Below are 17,732 nucleotides of genomic sequence, written 5' to 3'. Positions count from 1 at the left end.
AAAGTAGGAAGTCAAGAGCTTCCTGGAGTAACAGGAAAATTTGGCCTTGGAGTACAAAATGAAGCAGGTCAGAAGCTAACAGAGTTTTGCCAAGAGAATGCACTGGTCATAGCAAACATCCTCTTCACACAAGAGAAGACACAACACAAGAGAAGACTCTACACATGGACATCACCAGATGGTCAATCCCCAAATCAGATTGATTATATTCTTTGCAACCAAAGATGGAGAAGCTCTATACAGTCAGCAAAAACAAGACCACGAGCTCACTGTGGCTCAGATCATGAAATCCTTATTGCAAAATTCAGACAAATTGAAGAAAGTAGGGAAAACCACTAGACCATTCAGGTATGACCTAAATCAAACCCCTTACGATTATACAGTGGAAGTGAGAAATAGATTCAAGGGATTAGGTCTGATAGACAGAGTGCCTGATGAACTATGGATGGAGATTTGTAACACTGTACAGGAGGCAGCGATCAAGACCATCCCCAAGAAAAAGAAATGCAAAAAGGCAAAACAGTTGTCTGACGAGACCTTACAAATAGCCGAGAAAAGAAGAGAAGCTAAAGGCAAAGGAGAAAAGGAAAGATATAAGCATCTGAATGCAGAGTTCCAAAGAATTGCAAGGAGAGATAAGAAAGCCTTCCTCAGCAATCGATGCAAAGAAACAGAGGAAAACAATAGAATGGGAAAGACTGGAGATCTCTTCAAGAAACTGAGAGATACCAAGGGAACATTTCATGCAAAGATAAGCACAATAAAGAATGGAAATGGTATGGACCTAACAGAAGCAGAAGATACTAAGAAGAGGTGGCAAGAATACACAGAAAGTGAAAGTGAAAGTGAAGTCGCTCAGTCGTGTCCGACTCTTTGCGACCCCATGGACTGCAGCCTACCAGGCTCCTCCGTCCTTGGGATTTTCCTGGCAAGAGTGCTGGAGTGGATTGCCAAAATACACAGAAGAAGTGTACAAAAAAGATCTTCATGACCCAGATAACCACAGTGCTGTGATCACTCACCTAGAGCCAGACATCCTGGAATGCAAAGTCAAGTGGGCCTTAGGAAGCATCACTACAAACAAAGCTAGTGGAGGTGATGGAATTCCAGTTGAGCTATATCAAATCCTGAAAGATGATGCTGTGAAAGTGCTGCACTCAATAGGCCAGCAAATCTGGAAAACTCAGCAGTGGCCACAGGACTGGAAAAGGTCAGTTTTCATTCCAATCCCAAAGAAAGGCAATGCCAAAGAATGTTCAGACTACTGCATAATTGCACTCATCTCACATGCTAGCAAAGCATGCTCAAAATTCTCCAAGCCAGGTTTCAACAATACGTGAACTGTGAACTTCCAGATGCTCAAGCTGGATTTAGAAAAGGCAAAGGAACCAGAGATCAAATTGCCAACATCCATTGGATCATCGAAAAAGCAAGAGAGTTCCAGAAAAACATCTATTTCTGCTTTATTGACTATGCCAAAGCCTTTGACTGTGTGGATCACAACAAACTGTGGGAAATTCTGAAAGAGATGGGAATACCAGACCACCTGACCTGCCTCCTGAGAAATCTGTACGCAGGTCAAGAAGCAACAGTTAGAACTGGACGTGGAACAACGGACTGATTCCAAATAGAGAAAGCAGTACATCAAGGCTGTATATTGTCACCCTGCGTATTTAACTTATATGCAGAGTACATCATGCGAAATGCCAGGCTGGATGAAGCACAACCTGGAATCAAGATCACCAGGAAAAATATCGATAACCTCAGATATTCAGATGATACGACCCTTATGGCAGAAAGCGAAGAACTAAAGAGCCTCTTGATGAAAGTAAAAGAGGAGAGTGAAAAAGTTGGCTTAAAGCTCAACATTCAGAAAACAAAGATCATGGCACCCGAGCCCATCACTTCATGGCAAATAGATGGGGAAACAGTGGAAACAGTGGCAGACTTTGTTTTTTGGCCTCCAAAATCACCGCAGATGGTGACTGCAGCCATGAAATTAAAAGACGCTTGCTCCTTGGAAGAAAAGCTATGACCAACCTAGGCAGCAGATTAAGAAGCAGAGACATTGCTTTGCCAACAAAGGTCCATCTAGTCAAAGCTATGGTCTTTCCAGTAGTCATGTATGGATGTGAGAGTTGGACTATAAAGAAAGCTGAGCGCTGAAGAATTGATACTTTTGAACTGTGGTGTTGGAGAAGACCCTTGAGAGTCCCTTAGACAGCAAGGAGATCCAGCCAGTCAATCCTAAAGGAACTCAGTCCTGAATATTCATTGGAAGTCCTGAATATTCATTGGAAGCTAAAGCTGAAACTCCAATAATTTGGCCACCTGATGCGAAAAACCAACTCACTGGAAAAGACCCTATGCTGGGAAAGATTGAAGGCAGGAGGAGAAGGGGATGACAGAGGATGAGATGGTTGGATGGCATCACCAACATGATTGACATGAGTTTGAGTAGGTTCTGGGAGTTGGTGATGGACAGGGAAGCCTGGCGTGCTGCAGTCCATGGGGTCGCAAAGAGTTGGACACGACCGAGTGACTGAACTGACTGACTGAGCATAAGACCCTTTTTCTGCTGAGTGGGGGAAATGGCTGTCCAGAAGGGGTCAGGAACACGTCATGAGGACTTCCTGCTAAAATGGCAGACTGAACCCATGTTTATTTCTTCTCCCTCCTGAAACCTCACTAACATGCCAATTAAGGAATCAAAAAACAGATATAAAATCTTCAAGAATAGGGAGCATGGGAGCAAACACAGGGAAGAGCAGCTGAGTGGGCTGGTGTAGAAAGTGAACTAAGAGCCTGCAGGAGAAAGAACCAACGAGGACTGAGATAATCTTTGTCCCAGGATCCCAGAGGCTCAGGAAGTGGGGCCCAAGTCCCTTGGAGGTCAAAGGCCAAAACAGAAGAACTGGCTGAAAGACTGTAGAAGGTGGGCTTCGGTTCCCCTCCACCTGAGACCCACCCCCACTGCTCCATCACAGGAGTTGTTGTTCAGTCGCTAAGTTGCATCTGACTCTTTGTGACCGCATGGACTGCAGCACAACAGGCTTCCCTGTCCTCCACCATCTCCTGGAGTTTGCTCAAACTCACGTCCATTGAGTCACTGATGCCATCCAACCATCTGATCCTCTGTTGTCCCCTTGTCCTCTTGCCCTTAATCTTTTGCAGGATTCAGGAAGATTATTGCCTGGAGAAACTGAACCAGGGATTCTCCGGGCATTCCCAGGAACAGCGGAAGGTGGGGATGAAGCTCTGTGTTGATCATGGTGCAAATTCATATACTGTACCATGGAAGAAGTGTCCTTCCTTCACCAGCCACACTGTCAGACTGCTAGCAGGCAAGCCAATTATACCCACCCTCCCCTGTCACCCCATAGTCCCTCCTCCCCCTAAGGAAGGTTAAGGGTTTTCTTCCGAAGAGAAAATAAATGGTCCCATAAAGATGACCTACAGATACTGACATCTGGGGTTCCCCCCAAGAAGAAAGCTGCCTCGTGACCCGTCAACCTTTAGTGAAGCTGCACACTCAGTAAGCCCTGCCCATGCACACAGAGCCTCCAGCTCACTCCCAAGTGAACTGAATTGCATAGACAGCCAGTCAAGAGTGACCTGACATTTGAGTAAGGCCTCTAGGATCTCTTTTGCTTGGATCACTTGGCTGGACCCTTGTTTTCTTGGCCTCATCAGGCCAGAGCACACCAGGTTCAGTCCTTGGTCCTCTCCTCTTCATTATCTACACCCACTCCCTTAAAGATGTCATCCAGTGTCCTGATTTGAAATCATCTTCATGTGCCAATGACTCCTGAATTTATATTTCCAGCTCTCTGCTACAATGCAGATAGGTATGTCCAACTATCTACTCTCTATGTCTGCTTGGATGTGTAAGCAACAATGTATTAGCCAGTTGATGACGCAATAAAAAATGACCCATACAGCTTAGTAGAGCATTATGTCTAACGCCTCTCTACGGCTGCCGCATTAAGTCTCATCTGGTGTTTCCCCCAAAACAGCTCCTCCTGCAGCCCTCTCTCTCTTAGTTTATCACAAGTCCATCCTTTAGGATGCTCAGGCCAAAACTCTGAAAGCTGCTCTTGACTCTTCTCACACTCCATATTTGTCATTTCAGGAAATCCTATTGGCTCTACCCTCAAAATATACCCAGCATCTGTCATATCTCATCATCTCTACTCTATCTTCCTGATTCAAGTCACTGTCACCCTTTGCCTGAATCTTTGCAGTAGCTTCCTAACTGAATTTCCTGCATCTACCAATGCCTGAGATAGTCTTGGCAAAACAAAGAGATCCTTTTAAAATATAAGTTAGTCTTCTGCTTAAAACCCTGTAGTGACTTTCCACTTCACTTAAAAAAGCCAAAGTCCTAGCCCTGGCCTTCAGTGGATGCCTGGCCTGGCCATCCATCACCTCTCTGGCTTTCCCTCTGACCACTCTCTGCTGCCTCCCTCTCTCAGCCGCACTAACTTCCTTGCTAACCCACCAGACACATTCCCACTTAGAGGCTTTGCATTGGCTATTTCTTCTGTCTCAAAAGCATCTTCCCTACATGTTAACATGGCTAACTCCTTCACGTGCTTAAGTCTTTGCTCAAGTGCCACCTTATCAGTCAGGTCTACACTGTCCACCCTATTCAAATTGCAACCCACCCCAGCAACCCACACCCATGTGTCCATGCGATGCTTTTTCTTGTATTTCTTAACACTTACCACTCTCTTGCACAATATATTCTTTTCTTAAGTTACTATCTCTTAATTGTTTATTTTCTGTCTTCCTTGGCTATAAGGTAAACTTCAGAAGGGCAAGGATCTTTGTCTAAGTATCATATCCCAAGCTACTAAAACAGTACCTAATACATAGAGGTGCTTGAAAGATACTTAATGAGTGAATAACAAATAAAAATTAAAGACAACAGCCAAAATAGACAAATAAGAAGGAACTTGGAAGAAACAGTAATGATAAAGGAAAACTTTTTTAAACAATATCATTAAAATCCTCAGATATAAGAGAATAAACTGCATCTATGAAACAAGAAAGGAATGATGTAACTGCAATAACAACAAGAACTAAAGGTCAAAGGATAAAAATTAATCCTTAAGAATTAAATTCATATCTGAATTTTTTTTGAAATCAATTAAGAGTTGGAAGTTCGAGAAATTCCCAGAAAGAATAAAAGCATAAGAAGATGACAACCTCAAGATAAAAGAAAACTAAAGGAACCGTCCAGGAGGTCAACTTACAACTTATATATATTTTAAGAATCAAAGAATGGGAAAAGAAGATGACAAAATTTAGGGGTAAATAATATTAAAGAATATTCAAGAACAGAAGGGCATGAGTTTTCAGGCTACGAAGAGTCTCCTCTAGGGTTCAGTATAAGGGCTTTCCTAGTGGCTCAGGTGGTAAATTATCTGCCTGCAACATGGGAGACTGGGGTTCGATCCCTGGTTCAGGAAGATCCTCTGGAGAAGGGAATGGCAACCCACTTCAGTATTCTTGCCTAGAGAATTCCATGGACAGAGGAGCCTTAAGGGCTACAGTCCATGGGGTCACAAAGAGTCAGACATGACTGAGCAACCAACTGTGAAGAAAAATACCTCTGGCTGAGTCAGCACAGCACCATAACCTCTCAGGACAGGGATCACGTCAAGACCTTCAAGTTTCTACAGTTTCCAAACAAAGGATCAGAACAGCACAGAGCACCTCAACAACAGCCATGGAAATCAGATAACAGTGAAACAAGGTTTTTGAAATTCTGAGGGTAAGGATTTTTTTTTTAAGGTAAGGATTTTTAACATAGAAATATATGCCTAACAAAGTCATCAATCAACTATGAGGCAGAATAAAAGCATATTCAGAAATGTCAAGACCTACCATTTCCCTTCTCTCAGAAAGTGCCTAAAGGGTATACTCCACCAAAATGAGAAATAAAAGATAAATAGCCTAATAGGAAATCCAGGAAACGGGGGATCCAAATCAGTAGTGTGCATGCTAAGTCACTTTAGTCGTGTCTGACTCTTTGCGAGTCTACGGACTGTAGCCCGCCAGGCTCCTGTGTCCGTGGGATTCTCTAGGCAAGAACACTAGAGTGGGTTGCCATGCCCTCCTCCAGGGGATCTTCCCAACCCAGGGACAGAACCAGTGTCTCTAACGTCTCTTGCATTGGCAGGCGGGTTCTTTACCACTAGTGCCACCTGGGAAGCCCCCAAATCAGTAGAGTACAAGGGAAGTTCCTAGGACAATGACAGGAAATCCTGGGGTGACAGCTACGTAACAGACCTAAAGTGTAACCTCCAGATTGGAGCAGAAAAATGGAAGATTCAAGCAGAAATGACTCTAAGCACAGATTCAAGCACAAATGACTCAAAAAAAAAACCAAAAAAAAAACCCAACCACTCCAAGGTATTACTAGCTTACTTGATGTATTTAAATGTATTAGAGGATTTTCAGCTCTGTTAAAGATATGAAGATGAAACTAAGCAAGCAAATAAAGAGGCAAATATTAACCCCACATAAACAAAAAACTACACAAGAAGGAAAGGTAATCATAGTAAACTACTTGATTCAGCTTTGAACATTATCTACTTAATCACAATAACATAAACATTGACTATGGATTTAACTCGATGAAGTGATATAACTTTACAGAAAGGATGAGGTGAGGAAAAGAAGAATCAGAGGAGCATGGAATTTTTTCTTCCACAAAAGGAAGTCAATTGATAATATCTAAAATTTCTGACAAAAACGACAGAATGATCTCTGTTCGTTTCCAAGGCAAACCATTCAATATCACAGTAATCCAAGTCTATGCCCCAACCAGTAACACTGAAGAAGCTGAAGTTGAATGGTTCTATGAAGACCTACAAGACCTTTTAGAACTAACACCCCAAATAGATGTCCTTTTCATTATAGGGGACTGGAATGCAAAAGTAGGAAGTCAAGAAACACCTGAAGTAACAGGCAAAGTTGGCCTTGGAATATGCAATGAAGCAGGACAAAGACTAATAGAGTTTTGCCAAGAAAATGTACTGGTCATAACAAACACCCTCTTCCAACAACACAAGAGAAGACTCTATACATGGACATCACCAGATGGTCAACATCAAAATCAGATTGATTATATTCTTTGCAGCCAGAGATGGAGAAGCTCTATACAGTCAGCAAAAACAAGACCAGGAGCTGACTGTGGCTCAGACCATGAACTCCTTATTGCCAAATTCAGACTTAAATTGAAGAAAGTAGGGAAAACCACTAGACCATTCAGGTATGACCTAAACCAAATCCCTTATGATTATACAGTGGAAGTGAGAAATAGATTTAAGGGCCTAGATCTGATAGATAGAGTGCCTGATGAGCTATGGAATGAGGTTCGTGACATTGTACAGGAGACAGGGATCAAGACCATCCCCATGGAAAAGAAATGCAAAAAAGCAAAATGGCTGTCTGGGGAGGCCTTACAAATAGGGGTGAAAAGAAGAGAAGCGAAAAGCAAAGGAGAAAAGGAAAGATATAAACATCTGAATGCAGAGTTCCAAAGAATAGCAAGAAGAGATAAGAAAGCCTTCTTCAGTGATCAATGCAAAGAAATAGAGGAAAACAACCAAATGGGAAAGACTAGGGATCTCTTCAAGAAAATCAGAGATATCAAAGGAACATTTCATGCAAAGATGGGCTTGATTGATAAAGGACAGAAATGGTATGGACCTAACAGAAGCAGAAGATATTAAGAAGAGGTGGCAAGAATACACAGAAGAACTGTACAAAAAAGATCTTCACGACCAAGATAATCACGATGGTGTGATCACTGACCTAGAGCCAGACATCCTGGAATGTGAAGTCAAGTGGGCCTTAGAAAGCATCACAACGAACAAAGCTAGTGGAGGTGATGGAATTCCAGTGGAGCTATTTCAAATCCTGAAAGATGATGCTGTGAAAGTGCTGCATTCAATATGCCAGCAAATTTGGAAAACTCAGCAGTGGCCACAGGACTAGAAAAGGTCAGTTTTTATTCCAATCCCAAAGAAAGGCAATGCCAAAGAATGCTCAAACTACCGCACAATTACACTCATCTCACATGCTAGTAAAGTAATGCTCAAAATTCTCCAAGCCAGGCTTCAGTAGTACGTGAACTGGGAACTTCCTGATGTTCAAGCTGGATTTAGAAAAGGCAAAGGAACCAGAGATCAAATTGCCAACATCCACCAGATCGTTGAAAAAGCAAGAGAGTACCAGAAAAACATCTATTTCTGCTTTATTGACTAAGCCAAAGCCTTTGACTGTGTGGATCACAATAAACTGTGGAAAATTCTGAAAGAGATGGGAATACCAGACCACCTGATCTGCCTCTTGAGAAATTTGTATGCAGGTCAGGAAGCAACAGTTAGAACTGGACATGGAACAACAGACTGGTTCCAAATAGGAAAAGGAGTACGTCAAGGCTGTATATTGTCACCTTGCTTATTTAACTTATATGCAGAGTACATCATGAGAAACACTGGACTGGAAGAAACACAAGCTGGAATCAAGATTGCCGGGAGAAATATCAGTAACCTCAGATACGCAGATGACACCACTCTTATGGCAGAAAGTGAAGAGGAACTCAAAAGCCTCTTGATAAAAGTGAAAGTGGAGGGTGAAAAAGTTGGCCTAAAGCTCAGCATTCAGAAAACGAAGATCATGGTATCCGGTCCCATCACTTCATGGGAAATAGATGGGGAAACAGTGGAAACAGTGTCAGACTTTATTTTTCTGGGCTCCAAAATCACTAAAGATGGTGACTACAGCCATGAAATTCAAAGATGCTTACTCCTTGGAAGGAAAGTTATGACCAACCTAGATAGCATATTGAAAAGCAGAGACATTACTTTGCCAACAAAGGTTCGTCTAGTCAAGGCAATGGTTTTTCCTGTGGTCATGTATGGATGTGAGAGTTGGACTGTGAAGAAAGCTGAGCGCCGAAGAATTGATGCTTTTGAACTGTGGTGTTGGAGAAGACTCCTGAGAGTCCCTTGGACTGTAAGGAGATCCAACCAGTCCATTCTGAAGGAGATCTTCAGATCTCCTGGGATTTCTTTAGAAGGAATGATGCTAAAGCTGGAACTCCAGTACTTTGGCCACCTCATGCGAAGAGTTGACTCATTGGAAAAGACTCTGATGCTGGGAGGGATTGGGGGCAAGAGGAGAAGGGGACGACAGAGGATGAGATGGCTGGATGGCATTATTGACTCGATGGACGTGAGTCTGAGTGAACTCCGGGAGTTGGTGATGGACAGGGAAGCCTGGCGTGCTGCGATTCATGGGGTTGGACACGACTGAGCGACTGATCTGAACTGAAAATTTCTGAGTCAATAAATAGCAGTGAACACATAGTATTCAGAAATATGGAAATAAATACCAAAAGTAGTAAAAAAAAAAAAAGGAAAAAAGTGCTAATGGCTGTCTCTGTGCATGGATTGGGGGTAAGAAGAATTATTTCTTGTTATAAGGTTTGTAACCTCACTTTATCTTCAGACTACAAACATGTATTACCTTGCTAAAAAAAATAAATATTACTTTTGGGATGTGGGACATATCAGCACCAAATCCGTACTCTCCACTTGATATAAAGATTCAAAGGTAATGGAAATGACTTCCTTATCATGTGGTTCAATGTTATTTAAAATCATACTTTGGGTATAAAATTTCAGCCATGTTAGATTAATAACTAACTCTAGTGGAGAAGGCAATGGCACCCCACTCCACTCCTCTTGCCTGGAAAATCCTATGGACGGAGGAGCCTGGTGGGCTTCAGTCTATGGGGTCGCTGAGGGTCGGACACAACTGAGCGACTTCACTTTCACTTTTCCCTTTCATGCATTGGAGAAGGAAATGGCAACCCACTCCAGTGTTCTTGCCTGGAGAATCCCAGGGACGGTGGAGCCTGGTGGGCTGCCGTCTGGGGACACGACTGAAGCGACTTAGCAGCAGCAGCAGTAGAAATCTAGAGTTGTACACCATTGTACCTTTAGTCAACAGTAATGTATGATATACTCAACGTTTTGCTAACAGGGTAGAGCTCATGTTACACATTATTACCAGATTAAAAAAAAATGTAAGCATGTCTATGCACCTCTTATACTACCAGTGGTATTCATCATATTTTTAAGCCTAGGGAATAGTGTGTACCATCCTCGTTGGAGCAATTTGATGGACAAGAGACCAATGTTGTCAGCTCAAGGGCCTAGTCTGACCCAAACTGATTCAAGACACAATAAAAAGCCTGAATAATTCCATTACTGCTACTGCTAAGTCGCTTCAGTCGTGTGCTGCCGTCTATGAGATGCGAATCCCTGGGATTCTCCAGGCAAGAACACTGGAGTGGGTTGCCATTTCCTTCTCCAATGCATGAAAGTGAAAAGTGAAAGTGAAGTCGCTCAGTCATGTCCTACCCTCAGCGACCCCATGGACTGCAGCCTTCCAGGCTCCGCCATCCATGGGATTTTCCAGGCAAGAGTACTGGAGTGGGGTGCCATTGCCTTCTCCAGAATAATTCCATTATCATTATACAAATCAAATCTCATAGTTTAAATTTTTTTCACACACAAAAAAAATCAGGTCTAGATCACTTTATAGGCAAATTCTAACAACTTTGAAGGAATACACTCTTCCAATCTTATTCAAATTCTTTGAGAAAATAATTCTCTCATTCATTCTGTGAAACTAGTATAATCTTGATATGAAAATAAGCAAGGACCATACAAAAAAAGAAAAATTATAGTCCAACCTCAGTTATGAACAAAGATGAAAATTCCCAAAGTATTAACAAAAGAGCCACTCAGTGCATAAATGGTGAAATATGCAACAGTTTTAAAAGCACTTGGTTGGGGGAATTAAATATAAAGGGAGACCTGGCATCTTGCATCAGGCAGAGTCATGGTGGAACATTCTGTGTGGATCTGAAAACACAAGGAGCGCAAGATGATTTTAAAAAAACACTATGAATACAATGAAATAGCTTCCTTATTACTACGGGTTTCTGGGTTCAGGAAATGGTCCGTTGGCAGAGGATAATACTGACTTGCCTCTGCTTCAAAGTGGATAAGAAGAAATAAAGATTTTAGATGGAAAATGGACAGCATAACTAATCCAACATGAGGCTACTGAACTCTCAGGGGGACCCCTCCAGGCTCTTGGACCAAACTGCCATGTTTAGAGACATACAGCAGTCCCTCCTCCAAGATTCCAGCCTTTTCTATGAATGGATCCTCTGAATTTGTACTATGGGTGGGTGGAAACTCCATGCACTGATTACTTCAAGCCTCAAGGATCCTGAGAAGGGTCTTGGCCGTAAAGAGTAGCTTGTTATAATGGCGTATCTTCTCTGCGCATCTTTCCCCTAATTAGGAATTGTGTGTATGTGGCAGGTCCATATTCCAGAAGGGAAAAGCATTACTCACTGTGCACGAAATATTCTCTCAAAATCTGGCGACCCAGAGACTGATGGGGGCGTAACTTTGTATTTTGATCTCGCCTTTCCTACCTGCATAGCAAAATAACCTGCAAGTAAAAAGGAATGAACGTTAAAAATGTGGCACATCATCATTTATTAGTAAAATGCACTATATACCTATTAAAATGTCTAAAATTTAAAAAGTCAGATCGTACCAACTGAAAAAGACAGACAGCTGAGGATGCAAAAGCAACTGAAATTCTCATACATCACTGGCAGGAATGTAAAATGGTACAACCGCCTTGGAAAACCATTTGGAATTTTTTAGTTAGACATATATTGACCATATGATTCAGTCAGTCCACGACTCGACATTTTCCCAAGAGAAATGAAATCATAGAAACACCTGTACACAAATGTTCATAATAGCTTTATTTGTAATAGCTAAAAATTAGGAACAACTTGCTGACAATTAACTTTATATGTCAACAAGGCTAACCATGGTGCCCAGTTGTTTGGTCAACACCAGTTCAGATACTGCTGTGAAGATAATTTTTCAGAGGTGATGAACATTTACATCCGTAGACTTTGAATAAAGCAAATTTTCCTGCCTACTGTGCATGGGCCTTACCCATTCAGTTGAAGGCCCTAAGGAAAAAGCTTGAGGTCCCCCACAGTGGAAGAGAATTTTGCCTTCCTTTGGACCAAGACTGCAATATCAGTTCCTTTTTTCTTTCTGCCACACCATGAGGTATGTGGGATCTTAATTCCTCGACCAGGGATCAAACCCATGTCCCCTGCATTGGAGCACGGATTCTTAACTACTGGATCACAAAGGAAGTCCCAGCAACGCCAATTCTTGTTGCAATATCCCGTCTTGCAACAGACCCTGCAAATTTCAGACTTTCTAGCCCCAACTCTTATAAGAGCCAATCTTTTAAAACAGATGTGTGAGAGTGTGTATGTGTACCCTATTGGTTCTGTTTCTCTGGAGAACCCTAACATAAATGTCTATCAACAAGTGAGTGGATAAACAATTTGTGGTATATCCATACAATAAGATACCACTCAACAATAAAAAGTAATGAACTAGTAATAAACAAAACAACATGGGTGAATCTCAGAACAGTTACGCAGAATGAGGCGCGTGCAGACAGCATCACCTGGAACTTGAGCAGCTGCACAAGAATCTGAGAGTGGCCAAGGACAAGCTAAGAGAGCAGGAGTCCAGGCATGTATTCCACACAGTCAGCCAAAAAAGCTTTCAGGTTAAAGATAAAGCAAAACTAGTTACCAAGATCTTAAGGAGATAAACACTGTGAATGATGAGAAAGTTAACAGAGTGAATAAAACTTTTGTGGATATACAAAAGGAAGTTGCACACACGTCTCCAAGGGCCTTTCTCTTGAACCTCTGCAGAAACAGCTGATTCCTCAGCAAGGTCATGAAAACAAGCCAGTTAATGTCGATGAAGCTACAAGTTTGATGGCGCAAGTGTAATACGCTGGTAATGCATCAAATTCCCCCAAATGAATGTTTAAATGTTTTATAGCAAAAAAATTATGCTGAATGAAAGAGGCAAGACCCCACCCCCTCAAAAAAAGGTACTACTGTATAAGATTATTTGTATCAAATTCTCAGGAATGCAAATGAATTTGCAGTGACATAAAGCAGATCAGTAATTGCCTGGAGATGAGGAGGGCGGAAGGTGAGGGGGGTCAAGAAAACGGGGACGATGGTTCCCTAAATGACTCAGTTTCCCCATTATGAAATAATTATGATTTTCTCACCCTTCATTTGCTGCATGGAAAATGCATTAGATTATTAAGCCCTGATGCCTGGAATCACCTGCCTCTGATGATCAGTTCTGTGACCCTCTTTCCTTTAGACCTACACTTCCTCCTTGTCGACAGCTCTCACCTCTTGTCCTCTCTCTCTCTCTTTTTACCCCTGAACTGACTTCTGGGGTCTTTTTTTCTCTTCAGATTATTTCCTCCAGATTATTTCAGTTTCTCATTAGTTTTCTCCAACACTATACTGGCCTCCCTTACTTCAGTACCTCAATATCCCTTTCCTACCTGCTAATGTTTTAAAAATAATTTCCTTTCCCACACTAAGTGTGCAGCTTCAGTGTCTCACTGTGTGACAGTCTTAGGGACCACGTGTTTCCTCCTGACACATGGTACTATCTCCTCTCCAACAAGAAGTCAGTAAGTATTGGACCTGGTCAAGTAAGGCTCTCACAGCTGGCCACTCCCCTTCCCCTTCATTCCCCTCAGAATAACCCTATAGCTTCTAAGTCCTGACAACCCTTCAAATAAAGGGTTGATCAGGACTTTAAAGCTATAGCTGAACATCTAAGTGTGTCGACACTTAGGACTGGTATCTTTCTCATTCAAACTGTAGTCATATCATTGAAGTCTAGGAGAGCAGAGTAAAAATAAGAGTGGGGTTGGGCATTAATGGTGTCCGACTCTGAGCTAAGCCTTGTGAAGCTATCATAAATCTGGAGAGACCAAGGCTCATGGCATCAGCTGGAAATCTATCTATGGAGGAGAAAACTGAGACTTGGCCATCCTGGACCTTATTACTGGTGCTTTTAACTCAGTCCAAAACCTCAGAGAAAATAGGAGTCAAGGCTCTTTGTTTCCACGTGTAAAATGGAAACAAGGAAAGAAGTGTGCTCCTAGATTTATCTATCAGCAATCGCTTCCCTATGGCTCAGAAGGTAAAGAATCTGCCTGCAATATGGGAGACCTGAAGTCGATCCCTAGGTTGGGAAGATCCCCTGGAGGAGAGCATGGCAACCCACTCCAGTATTCTTGCCAGGAGAATGCCATGGACAGAGGAGCCTGGCGGGTTACAGTCCATGGGGTTGAAAAACCCCGCCCGCCCTCAGGAAGGAGGACCCTGTTGCACCAGCTCCAGTCCCAGGGGGTCTCATGTCAGGGCCTTCAGAGAGACCATGGCTGTCACTGAGCAACATGACAAGGGTGAAAAGGCTATTTCACCCCTTTTTCTGGAGCGCCTCCGTTTCTTCCCCTTCCCATGAGTTGATTAAAAGCTACTGAAAATGAGCTCCTTTGGCTTTGACTGTCTTTTCCCTTCCCTCGCTCTCTCCAGGGGGCCGCATGTGTGCTGGGGAAAGTGATCAAGACCTCCTGTCCTGCGCTGCCGGCCACAGCCGGACTCCTTCTGCTGCCTCTCAATCCAGCAGAAACTCCTCTCTGTGGGGAAGCAGCCAAGGAAACGACCACGCTGAGTGCCAACTCTGGGCCAAGTACCCTGGTGGGCACTCCCTACCAGTGTCCTGTCTAGCCCTCTTTGCTGAAGACACTGAAGGACAGGATTTCCTGGCCAAGGGCACCCAGCTTGTAAGTGGCTGGACCGGAGGATGTGAGTCTGCCTGTTTTCAAGCCTTCCGCTGCTTCTACTACAGCACAGCGGTGTCCCATCTCCATAAACACCAGACTTCTGCTAAGCAACGAGTTCTGGTTCTTCATGCCAACTCCCTCTCTCCCTTCCTCCTTTTTCTCTCTCCCACCCCTCACTTGTCCACCGTCATTAAACATTCCCAGTCCACCACCAACTACCACTGGCCCAGTCTCCTCTTCCCAGCCAGCTGCCTGAACTTCACACTGCAATTCACACTGTCCCTGGCACCCACCAGCAAACGGAGCCCCTCTGTGGGGAAGGCAGAGGCTGAGTCAGCCTGGGGACACCCGTGGACCTGCCCCTGTGCCCCCTTCAGGGCTGGGACCTGGGCACGCGCGGGGTGGACAGTGCCTACGTGTGGGTGGCTCTATGTGAACCAGAGGGTCAGCACAGGGAGCTTCAGACCTAAGTGATACTTAGTTGGCAATGAGCATTCTACTTTACTGCAGAAAAGAGGTTAATCAAACCACAAACTGTGTGTCTTAGGTATAATGTTTTCATAAATTCACAAAAACAGACTTGCTGGCAAGTTTTCCCGTTGAGTGTGCGTGCAGGCTGGACTGTGTCCTAAACCAGTGTGCCTCTGGTGCCCAGGGCGGAGCAGCCCACAGCTCCACCCCATTTCCTGGTACAAGCACACTGGGGGAAATTAACAAACGTGCACTTGATAAAAAAGTCTTGCTCGGCCAAGGCTCAGACACTTTCCCCCAATTTGCATGCCAAGGAAGCACACGCCTAAAATAATAGGAATTGAGCAAAAGTGACCCCAGAGGAGAAAAAGCCTCTATTCAACCAGGCGATCAGGATACTGAATAATCCTAATGGGAAGGCGCTTTAAAATTTAGAATGAATTGCTTAATCTGAAGCTCATATTTTTGCAGGAACTTTTTTTTTTTTTTTGTACCTGATAATCATACCTGCCCTAGGCAGCTTATTTAGGAAACACAGGGTTCAAGAAATCACAGCCATGATTTGCAAGCAAGGTACAATGTTCCCTTTGGAACACTCCTAATTAATATTTAGAGCCCATTTGGCCCAGGTTCAGTCAAAGAGGGCTGTGGGTTGTAACCACAGATGATGCAGACTCTCTGGGCTTGGAGGGCCCACCATGGCCCCAGAGGGAGAACTTAGGGAGAACTAACCCCTAGAATGTTCTAAATCTCTGCCTGTCTCCTGATGACCCTGAGTGCTCTGCAGAGCCCACAGGCCATCAGGAAGTGAGTACAAACCGCAAACCCTCCCCACTCCCTCTAACACACACACACACACACACATGCACACCAGGACACTTAAAAACCCCAAACCCTCTCCCCTCCCTGTAGCGCACACACATACACACAAACACACACTAGGAAGCTTACAAACCCAAACCCTCCCCTCTCCCTGTAACACACACACACACACACACACCAGGACGCTTACAAACCCAAACCCTCCCCGCTCCCTCTAACACACACACACACATACATGCACACCAGGACACTTACAAACCCCAAACCCTCTCCCCTCCCTGTAGTGCACACACATACACACAAACATACACTAGGAAGCTTACAAACCCAAACCCTCCCCACTCCCTGTAACACACACACACACACACGCCAGGACGCTTACAAACCCAAACCCTCCCCACTCCCTGTAACACACATACACACACACACACACCCACACCCCAGGACACTTACAAACCCAAACCCTCCCCTCTCCCTGTAACACACAACATACACACACACACACCAGGACGCTTACAAACCCAAACCCTCCCCGCTCCCTGTAATACACATACACAAACACACACACGCACACACATGCACACCAGGACACTTACAAACCCCAAACCTTCTCCCCTCCCTGTAGCGCACACACATACACACAAACACACACTAGGAAGCTTTCAAACCCAAACCCTCCCCCCTCACTGTAACACACACACACACACACACACACACACCCCAGGACACTTACAAACCCAAACCACCCCCCCTGTAACACACACACACCAGGACACTTACAAACCCAAACCCTCCCCCCTCCCTGTAACACACATACACACACACACACACACACACCCCAGGACACTTACAAACCCAAACCCTCCCCACTCCCTGTAACACACACACACACACACACACACACCCCAGGACACTTACAAACCCAAACCCTCCCCACTCCCTCTAACACACACACACACACACACACACCCCAGGACACTTACAAACCCAAACCCTCCCCCCTCCCTGTAACACACATACACACACACACACACCAGGACGCTTACAAACCCAAACCCTCCCCTTCACTGTAACACACACACACACCAGGACACTTACAAACCCAAATCCTCCCCCGTCCCTGTAACACACACACACCAGGACGCTTACAAACCCAAACCCTCCGGCTCCCTGTAACACACACACACACACCAGCCCACTTCAGAACGCTTACTTTGCTGACAGGCTGAGAGGACAGAGAGTGCAGCCAGCAATATCGAATTCCCTGCCATCTTTCCCAGGGAATGTTCTGGTTCACAGAACTATTTGCAGAATAGTTCCTGTTAGGGGAAGAGCGACTTTTGATTTGGCAACGCTGACCTGCCTTATAGGTTCATCTGAGCTGAGAAAGGAAGAGGGGGGGAAAAAAACGGAGGTTCAAACTGGCTGCGTGACCTTTGCTCTGGAAGAGGAATTAGGAAGGCAGGCGGGTCCAGGCTGTCAATCAAAGAGCAAAGATCTTCACCTGGATCCGGCGCGGCTTCCCAAACCTGTTTCTCGTCCCCTGAGCTCAGACCTCTGCCTTTAGCCCTCAAGCAGCAGCAGCAGTACCTTGAGTCAAACCACCTTCTCGGCCAATT

The 17,732-nt window shown here is 44.2% G+C and overlaps 1 protein-coding gene and 1 pseudogene across 3 annotated transcripts in view; one reads left to right on the top strand and one right to left on the bottom strand.

Annotated features, from left to right (window-relative positions):
• The window catches only part of MGST2 (microsomal glutathione S-transferase 2), a 37,447-nt gene extending 19,919 nt beyond the window's left edge, over positions 1-17,528 (bottom strand). For 2 of the 3 annotated variants that reach the window (XM_027567390.1, XM_027567391.1), the window contains exons 1-2: positions 17,327-17,522; positions 11,454-11,553 (exon numbers count right to left, since the gene is read on the bottom strand). In XM_027567390.1, coding sequence (XP_027423191.1) covers positions 11,454-11,553; positions 17,327-17,384 — 158 coding nt within the window. In that variant the 5' untranslated portion in view covers positions 17,385-17,522. Of the gene's footprint in view, positions 1-11,453; positions 11,554-17,326 lie in introns of all 3 variants that reach the window. The other variant, XM_027567393.1, reaches the window with a different exon arrangement.
• On the top strand, positions 11,947-12,946 carry LOC113875145 (annotated as a pseudogene).
• Positions 17,529-17,732: the final 204 nt, after the last annotated feature.

Source organism: Bos indicus x Bos taurus, chromosome 17, assembly GCF_003369695.1.
Source record: "Bos indicus x Bos taurus breed Angus x Brahman F1 hybrid chromosome 17, Bos_hybrid_MaternalHap_v2.0, whole genome shotgun sequence".
In the NCBI taxonomy this organism is placed as follows: domain Eukaryota; kingdom Metazoa; phylum Chordata; class Mammalia; order Artiodactyla; family Bovidae; genus Bos; species Bos indicus x Bos taurus.
Note: the sequence above shows the minus strand (reverse complement) of the source record. Positions and strands in the feature narration are given on the sequence as shown.